Below are 9,035 nucleotides of genomic sequence, written 5' to 3' on the forward strand. Positions count from 1 at the left end.
CTTCCTCAGGCAGAATGTAAAAGGCAAGCTTGTTAACGGTTGGATAACGGGAAGGGCTGCCTTGAATCTCGAGACTTCGACTGGAATTCCAATTGAGGTACCAGAAGGCACTCCTTTCGACGACATAAAGCAAGCAAAGAAAGAAGCTCTTGTTAAGTTCTTTGCAAAGCGCCCATGGATACTACTTCCAAACAGAGAGAACCCTTTCCCAAGAATTATACAAATTCTCAAGGGTCTCCTTCACTTCTCTGGTCAGCCGTTCTACATAACTACAGAAGGCGACATTCAGCCAGTTCAGTAAACATCTCATTTTAACTCACTTTTTTTATGTTTTTTGTGAAAGTGTCAAAAATAAATTGTTTTCATGAGTTTTCTACGATGTTAGAAAAAATATTATTTTCTAATATCTTCACATTCAATACTTTTTCAGCACTTTTCCGTAGTTATATATGAAAGACAATTCGAGATAAAAGTCATAGTACAATGGAATAATATGTTGCACACCATTTGTTGTGAACCAAACTTGAAAGTCAGAGAAACTGTTACTAGGTGGTTCGTAGAATTTAGAAGCAAAGTCATAAAGGTCCTTACCAATACATAGAAAACTATTGTTGCTTGAACTGAAACTTGCATGACACATAACATTTTGAGGGTCAAACACGTTTCTATAAACCATCAAATCTGCTGGTGGAAGTATAAATTTAAATGGACCATCTGGTGGTAATGGTTCGTTCTGGTTTAGTAACCGAAGAAATTGTGCCCAAGAACGTTTGTCTACTTCCCAAAATAAAAACTCTGTATCTCTTGGAGGGTTAATTTCAATCTTTTGAAATGAAACGGTGGAGTTCATCTTGTCATATTCTAGTTTCAGATAGTATGTTCCATTTAGTAAAAGAGTCGTATTTTTCTTGAAATTCCCAATAATATTTGTTCATTTGAGTTTGAAAGTCATTAGAGTTTTCTCAAGACTTTCGTCTGAACGAACTGTAAAGATTCTCATTTCGTCAAATTTGTCTATTAGACCATCAGGACCTTCATACTGCCCATGAAAATATACTGCGAACATAAATGCGTTAGTTCTATTTGAAAACAAAACTCTTCTAAATCCTATTGCCTTTGCATCTGAAGGACTTTGAAGCCAACGAATTGGATAGTCAAACCTGTATGCTCGGGATGAAATTTCTTCATCTGAAATAGTCCTACCAGCATTTGTAAAGATATAGTCTAACGGTTTTGTATCTGCTACTTTTGTTCTTTGTTTTTCAACCTGAAGCATTTAATATATGTAAAAATATATTGTTTTAAAATGGTATGCCATATAGCTTCTTGAATTTGTTAAGAAGTATTTGAACGTATTTTCCATCTGTATCTCTAGTGTTTACATAAGCATAGCCCGCCTTAGTAAAATATACTTGTAATTTCCTATAGTTTACGCCGGTATAAAAGTAGAAAGAGTCTTGTTCTTCGCTATAGTAGTAAAACTCAAACGTATGCTTGCCATAGTCTGTAATTTCAATTGTTTCATCTTCTAGTTCGTCGACAAATTCGAATACAATATCTCCAAATTTGCCTTTGTTCTTATTGTTTTCAGAACGAGTGACCCAACGTAAGTTTTTCAAGTCTATTGTCGTTTCTTATATGGTTTATATGGTCTACAAAAGGTAAATTGTTAGGATTCAGTATAAAATGAGTTGCAATGACAACATGTTTAAGATAGTGTTTTCCACCCATCTTCATAATAGCATATCCGTCATTTCGCTCCCATTCGCTTAAAACTCTTTTTGTCTTTTTGTTTCTGACTTCAAATGACTCACAACAGTGAATTTCATATTTCTCATCTAACAAACAAGTTTCCCAACGGTCTTCTCCAACAAACTCAGCGTACATTTCAAATAAAATAAAAAATGTCACTTTTTTTAAAATAAATTTTTTATTTCATGCAATGTTTTATTTCTGTGCCGTCTTCAAGTATGCCCCAATATTTCCTTTTCGATATTACATGAACTTCGGAAAATACCTTATCTAGCTTAAAACAGCCCATCTTTTCACCGACCATTCCCATTTCAATGAGTTTGTTATAGCCTTCTTCGTTCGTCATGAGTGCGTCAATGTTCTCATAGTAAACCTTCACTTTGGATTTGACTTCGGAGAAGAATTTGTTGTAGTTGTCAAGGACTGCCTTTGCGAACTGAGGGTAAGACCAATGTTCGACAATAGGTTTTAATGTGGTTACTAAGCCACTTTGACCTTGAGTGAATTCGTACTTCAAAACAAAAGGAGAAAACCTTTCAACAAAGTTGTCGACCTTCTCATAATGTTTACTCTTCATCTCTTGAGGTTTCTTAATGGAATATCCCCATGTCGAATTCATAAGCAATTTGAGTGTCATTGCAAGTTTGGGGTTTGAAGCTTTCCTAATATCATACAGTTGTTGTATGACTTTTCCAACTGTATAGTTCCTTCCCGGGAACTCACCATCTTCGTTTGGAATTCCAGTCGGAATATATTGGACAAACCTCATGTATGCAGCGTTAAGGTCGACATAGTATATCTTTTCATCTGAGTCGAACTTGTCGCAACCAATTGGTCCAGTTTGTGGAAATTCAAGTGAGTCTCTTATCTTCTGAGAAACTTCTCCTGTTATCTCATAAACATTGTCGAAGCAACCTGTTTCATATAAAACCTTCTGACCTAACTCAGATGCTCTCCAATACAATTTGACGTCAATTGGATGTCTCAATGGAAGTTTGTTTATAGCATCTTGAAGTTCTTGCAACCTCATTGGAAGTTCTTCTGGTTCAGGTTGGTATCCGAACATACCAACTCCTTGTGGAACTGTGTACTTCTTTTGTACTAGAACTTTGTCTGGAACAACTTTTGGTCTTGCTAACAATGAAAAGTTTGTTTCGTCTTTTGGTACAAAACTTTCTGTAAGCTTGTCATCTGGAATTGGTTCCAACAAACCTTTCTCGAAAAGAATGTTTACAGCTCTGACAATGTTGCACTTACTTTTACCAAAGAATGGGTTTGTAAGACTTTCGTTCAACATGAAGTGGTTGTGGACAATTACAATCTTCAACCATGGTAAGTCTTTGTCAACAACATAGTCGTCATGTGAAGAACCTTTAGCTGTAGGTATGTTGACTCGGATATTGACATTTGCCAACGGTGCAATTTTTGCCAATTGACCTCTGAGAATGTACCTTGTCTTCACACATGACTCAAGATACTTCATCTTCTCATCTGTAACAAGACCAGAGTTCCTGAGACATGTAAGAATACAAGGTTCATTGACAATTGTTTCAATTGAATTGTAAATTCCATACCTTGTCAAGTCAATGTCAGACTTATTTATGAACGGGAAGTATCCAGCATGTTGTCTGACTGCTTGAGGGTTAGGTCGGTACCATTCGAACTTGACACTTGCAATTCCTTCAATTGCATTCAAAATGTCTGAGTCGGAGTCAACCATTTGTTCTCTCTTTGTAGTCTTGAAAGCGTCAAGAAGTTTTGCGGCTGTTTGTTCATTGCCATGTGCATAGTAAATGTGACCATCCAAATCTGTTATGGTCAATCTGAGATTGTGTCCTTTCTTATTTCCGTCTTGAATTGCAGCAAGTACTCCCATGAAGCCTTCTTTGTTCTTTCCTTCGTCAAAGTTTACTGTAAAGGTTCGACCAGATGTAATTTGACTTCTAACTTCACGATACTTTTCATATGCATATCTTGTTCTTTCCATGGGAGCATGTGCGTCTTCACCTTTTCCTTTTTTCCTTCTCAAAGGATGCAATTGTTCGTCATGTTTCCAGTAGAATCTGGCAAAGCCGTCGTGTCCTTCAACTTGAGGTTCACTAACATCGAAAGGCATGTCCATAAGACGTTCTTCTTCTAACCTCTCTAGTCTGTTTGGATAATTGGCACGTGCTGTTTCCAAATCCATTTCGTAGCGAAGACCAGACAATTTGTCATAGACTTTTATGGGTCTTCCCTTCCTATATTTAAAATTCTTCGAAACTCTCCAACCATATCTTTGTAACTCTGCTTTTATTCTAGCAGACTTTCTATCCATTCTATATGGGGGCATTTTTATAAAAATAAAAAAATATTTTTTTCTTTACTTTACATAACCGCCTGCTGCCATAAATCTTTGACGCCAACCCATCCCAGCTAATGAAGGTTGACTTGGTTTAGTTTGGAAACTAAACTTTGGTTTTGGTTTATCTTCAGTTTTTGGTTTTTCTTCTTCTATCGGTTTTTCGTCACTTTTTGGTTCCTCTGACTTTTCCCCACCTGCAGGAACAGTTGTGTCGTCAACATCTTCATAAATATCATATGCCATTTGTTTTTGTTTTCCTTTCAACTTTTTTGTGTTTGTGTAAAGTTTAGAATATTTCGACTCTAAGTCAATGAGATGTTCTATAATGAACTGTTGGTCAGTGAAGTAAACTTTTCCATCTGTTGTCTCGAAAGCTCCTTCAGACTTCAATATTTTATTTGTGAGAGTCTGTTTCTTTTTTGAGATACTAGCCGTTCCATTTCTATGAAAAGTGACTTTATAGTTAGGGTTTGTATTTCCAGACCTGGCACTTTCTATTATTGCATTTTTCTCTTCATCTGTAAGTTCTTTGACAGGTTTTGACAATGGTTCTGAACTTTTTGTTTGTGGTGTCAAATCTACCGTTTCAACTTCTTCGGTCATTTCATCTCAGTAAAAAATTTTAGTTTGGTTTGTTTTCAACTGGTTGTTGTTGTGGAGGTGGGATGGTTCCTTTAATAATATCATTCAGTTTCACATGCTGAGCCTGACTATATGGTATCGGTTTAAATGCTGGAAGCCGACAAATCCATCTTGAACTCATTTGTCTCAATGCTGCATTGTTCATTTCATCTCAATAAAAAACTTTACATTCCCCACATTTGAGGCGGTTGAGGTTGGTTATTGTTTACCCACTGTTGTGCATGGTTATATCCTCTGTTAAAGAATCTTTCACCTTGGTCCATATAGTGTCCTGCTTGGTTATAGTAGTCATTTGCTTTGTTATAATAGTTTCCTGCTTGTCTTCCTACATTGTCCATCCATCCTTGAACTTTTCCTCTTGTTTCAGGATTTGGAATAAGATTTGTTGCATCTCGTGCTACATCCCAACCTTTCTGTACAGTTTGTATAATAGGTTGTGCTTTCTCTTTAAGTATACCTAATGTACTCAAAATCTTCCTTCCAACTCCAAATACACCTCTGGCTATTGTTCCCACTGCGGGTAAAAATCTAGATGCGACTCCTGCTAATGCGCCAAATAAACCCATTTCTTATAGGGTAAAAAATGACGAATCCGAACAAGGACCCCTATGTTTCTAAAGCGACAAAGAAAGCACTCATGATAAAAATCTTTAGTTCAACACCAAATGCTTGGTTTATGGATATCTTGGAAAACATTCCGAGAGTTAGAACAGATGGACCTCCATACTGGTTAATATTTGTTGGTCAAAACACAAGATACTGTGAAGCCATACCATTATGGTCCAAAAATATTTTAGATGTGAAAACTGCTTTGACAATATTCGTTGACAAATACCATCCAACAAAACTGACATCTGACTGTGAAAGTTCTTTCAAATCAGATGATGTAAAAAACTATCTGCGTTCAAAAAATGTAAACCAATATTTCATTGTCGACCAAAACCATTCTGCTCTTGGTGTCATTGACGGTTGTATAAAAATGTTAAGAGACTTAAACCAACCACAAGGTGGTGAAGCAAATGAAATGTCATATGACGACAAGTATAGACACTTCTCCATGGCAAAGATGAGACAAGTTTTAAATATTTACAATAACCGTAAACAAAAAGGTTTGGGAAACCACTCCCCCGAAGAAATGAAAAACAACCCTGACTTAGAGAAAGACTATATATTTAATAATTTAGTCAAAAGAGACAAACAAGAAAGAATGCCGGGCTTCAAACTTCAGAAAGGTGACAAAGTAAAAATAGAAATACCTAAACGCGACCCATATGAAAATACTATTGACTATGACAACAATGGGAACTCGACAGGTACTCACATTCGTGTTCGTAAAAATAGAAGAAAGTATACAAGAGAATATTATGAAGTTTTAGGCAAACATGGCAAAATGTACACACTGCAAGCAGAAGATAAAACTACTATTGTCAGACCTCGTTTCAAACTTGTCAAAGTTCAAGGTGGTATACTTTCAAAGACAGTTCCTAACAAATATAAGACAACTCCTGACGAATATGCTAAAGAAGTTGAAAATGACGACTAAGCAATTCTATACCATGCGTAAACTGTCATGTAAGGTGGCATGTATTCTTTACTTTGTCCCGTTGTTTGCGTATATCCTGAAACGAAATGTGTATGGTTTCCTTCTCCCTGAGTGTCATCCCAGTAACAATTTATAGCAAACTGAACGTCGTCTTTAACATCATATCCTTTACCTTTTGTCATTCCTGACCAATCCCAATATCTATGCTTATGCCAACCTGCTTGAGATGTACTTAAATCTATGTAATGACTGTGTGCAGGTAAATTTTCACCTGAAATCGTTTTACTTCCACCTGTTTCCTTTGAAGAGTTTGCACAATACAAAAACCTGTCGACTATTTGTTCCCATGCACCAACACCAAACATTACTTGAGGACCTCTTGCATCCATAGATGTATAATAGAACCTACTGGGTTCATTAAATCAAACATATGAGATATTATAGGATTGTCTCTTTTGAACTTAAAATATAGTGCAACTATTTCAGGTTTCTTCTGGTTTGTGTCAGAATATTTTTATATAATATAATCTTATGTTTTCAGGGTAGGTAAAGTCTTGACTATAATATTTATTTCTTCATCTGTATAATAATATACTATTCTCGTTTTTTCTATTGCATTATATCTTTTATATCTATAATAATCTAAATATAATGTTAGCTTTTGTTCATCTACATGTGGTGTTCTGTCGTCATCTCCATAGTCATAATAATATGGTGCTGGAGCTGGGTCAGGCAATGTCATATCTGCCATTTCATAAACTCTTAAATATTTCTTTTGTTTGTCTCCATATAAGTTTAAGTAGCAGTTGTTGTCTAATGGAACTTTAACTTGTGTACCATCATTCTTTTTATAGCTTACATACATTTCATTGTTATTTTTCGGAATGAGTTTACACCGTGTACCATTTTTTAAGGACTGTACCAACTGCCATCTAAAATATTTATTTTCTTCATTGACAGAAAAGTCACCAACAATAGTTTCAATATTTTTTGTTGTTCCTATCAAACTTTGGTATATTTCATTGACATATGTTTTATTTGCTTTCTTTTCAAGGCTAACGTTTAAGTCTGTTATTTCAGATATAGAATGTGTATGTCCAACGGCACTTTTACTGTTTAAGGTTTCTTGTAAGTTTGTAATATTTGCAATGGTATGTGTATGTCCAACGGCACTTTTCCTGTTTAAGGTTTCTTGTAAGTTTGTGATATTTGCAATGGTATGTGTATGAGTCTTATCTGCTTTTGTCTCTAATGTTTCCTTAAGACTTAGTATTTGGTTAATATAATGTATATGAGTCTTTTTAGAATATTCGTTTTCAGCTCTTGTCACTTCACTTGACATTTTATTGTCAACATATGTTTTGTCTGCTAGTTCAGGATGAGTATGTTCTTTTGTTGCATAAGCATTGTTAGCTCTTTCTTCTTCTTTTGCTATTGCATCGTCTACATATTCTTTGTCAGCTTTGTTGTCAACATCTGCTTTCAAAAGAAGTTCATTTATAGGTTTCTCGTTTAAAGTTCCTTTTGTTGGATTTATACAGACAGTATGGTTCTTATTGTCTTGAAACAGAAACTCATCTGTCATTGGGTTTATTGTCAGTTTTAAGTTTCCTTCTTTCAATGACTCAGATATCTTAGAATAGTTTGAAAAGTTTGTTGTGTTCTTATTTAGAGCTTGCATAATGAGTTGTCGGTTGTGTTGTATTTCTCTCATAGACGCTGTTTCATTTGACATTTTTATTATAGATAAAATATGCTTCCAATAGAAAAAGAAAATTCTAGAGTTGCTACAACTAAACCATTAGATGAACTTTTTACTAATGCGGTCAAAAGTTTGAGACAGATACCGTAAAGCATGAAGGCTATCGTTTTGACTACCCATTAAGATGGTTAAGAGACCCATCTGTCACAAAAGCTATTGGCTTTTCGTAGAATGAAGTTCATTTCAGAAGCCATACATGGTTTCCCATTTACGGTCGGTTTTGAAGTTCGATACTATAACAAAGAAAAACGTATGTATGAGAAATTTGAACAAGGAAAACTTTTACAAGTTAAATTTGCTTATAAACTTAGAAACAACTCTTCAAGCTTTTCAAGAAAAAATAAACGATATCTATATTGAATATGCAAACCAGTTTAAACTTTGACGAAGGAGAATACCATCTCGATATTATTTATGACAGGAAAAATGCAACTGTTAAAATCAATAAAATAGAAGACTTTGGAGAAAACGTTTATATTTCTACAAAATATAACAACTTGGCATGGTATAGATTTATGAGGATGTTAAATCAGCCTGCAGCATATCCAGTACACCCGGACTATTATGAAGTCGAAAACCCTAATGGAACATATGAAAATATTTTCGACCCAAGATGCTATTATTGTTCATGCTTCATTTTCTGGTGCGCAAAACTCTTTCTTATGTCTGATGAATGACTTTTACGAAAAACCTACAAAGTTATATGAACCACCGAGTGGAAGTATTTCAGACCTTTCAAGTATGGTTTACTACAGATGGAAGAAAAAGAATAATTCCATTATACCATGCGTTTTACTTAGAACTTAGTTTCATATACAACTACTATCGAACGAAATAAAAATATGATTTTTTAATACGGTTGAGGTGTTGGATTTGGTTGCCAACTAGACTGTGGTGCAGGTTCAGGCTGTTGTATAACAGGAGCTTGTTCTTCTGGTCAGGGTCTTTAGGTATAATACCAACAAACTGACCTACTCTTTTACCAATATTTT

The 9,035-nt window shown here is 35.1% G+C and overlaps 3 protein-coding genes and 5 pseudogenes across 8 annotated transcripts, besides 1 other annotated feature; 1 reads left to right on the forward strand and 7 right to left on the reverse strand.

Moving 5' to 3' along the window:
- Positions 1–415: 415 nt before the first annotated feature.
- On the reverse strand, positions 416–1,276 carry TVAGG3_1063380 (annotated as a pseudogene). The gene has a single exon. A coding segment is annotated over exon 1 (861 nt).
- A 25-nt stretch (positions 1,277–1,301) lies between these two features.
- On the reverse strand, positions 1,302–1,887 carry TVAGG3_1063390 (annotated as a pseudogene). The gene has a single exon. A coding segment is annotated over exon 1 (586 nt).
- Positions 1,888–1,924: 37 nt separating this feature from the next.
- Positions 1,925–7,584: a mobile genetic element.
- TVAGG3_1063410 lies at positions 2,177–3,235 on the reverse strand (annotated as a pseudogene). Its single transcript has one exon. A coding segment is annotated over exon 1 (1,059 nt).
- Positions 3,706–4,069, reverse strand: TVAGG3_1063420 (annotated as a pseudogene). The gene has a single exon. A coding segment is annotated over exon 1 (364 nt).
- On the reverse strand, positions 4,719–4,883 carry TVAGG3_1063430 (uncharacterized protein; the record flags this gene model as incomplete). Its single annotated transcript, XM_051256095.1, has 1 exon — positions 4,719–4,883. One exon carries the CDS (start codon positions 4,881–4,883, stop codon positions 4,719–4,721), a length of 165 nt encoding a protein of 54 aa, XP_051076685.1.
- TVAGG3_1063440 (uncharacterized protein) lies at positions 4,903–5,304 on the reverse strand (the record flags this gene model as incomplete). The annotated part of the gene is made up of 1 exon (XM_051256096.1): positions 4,903–5,304. The coding sequence occupies one exon, from the start codon at positions 5,302–5,304 to the stop codon at positions 4,903–4,905; it is 402 nt and encodes a 133-aa protein (XP_051076686.1).
- Positions 5,718–6,281, forward strand: TVAGG3_1063450 (uncharacterized protein; the record flags this gene model as incomplete). Its single annotated transcript, XM_051256097.1, has 1 exon — positions 5,718–6,281. One exon carries the CDS (start codon positions 5,718–5,720, stop codon positions 6,279–6,281), a length of 564 nt encoding a protein of 187 aa, XP_051076687.1.
- On the reverse strand, positions 6,293–6,670 carry TVAGG3_1063460 (annotated as a pseudogene). Its single transcript has one exon. A coding segment is annotated over exon 1 (378 nt).
- Positions 7,585–9,035: the final 1,451 nt, after the last annotated feature.

The sequence above is a fragment of the Trichomonas vaginalis genome, assembly GCF_026262505.1.
Source record: "Trichomonas vaginalis G3 chromosome Unknown ctg_26, whole genome shotgun sequence".
Classification (NCBI taxonomy): domain Eukaryota; phylum Parabasalia; order Trichomonadida; family Trichomonadidae; genus Trichomonas; species Trichomonas vaginalis.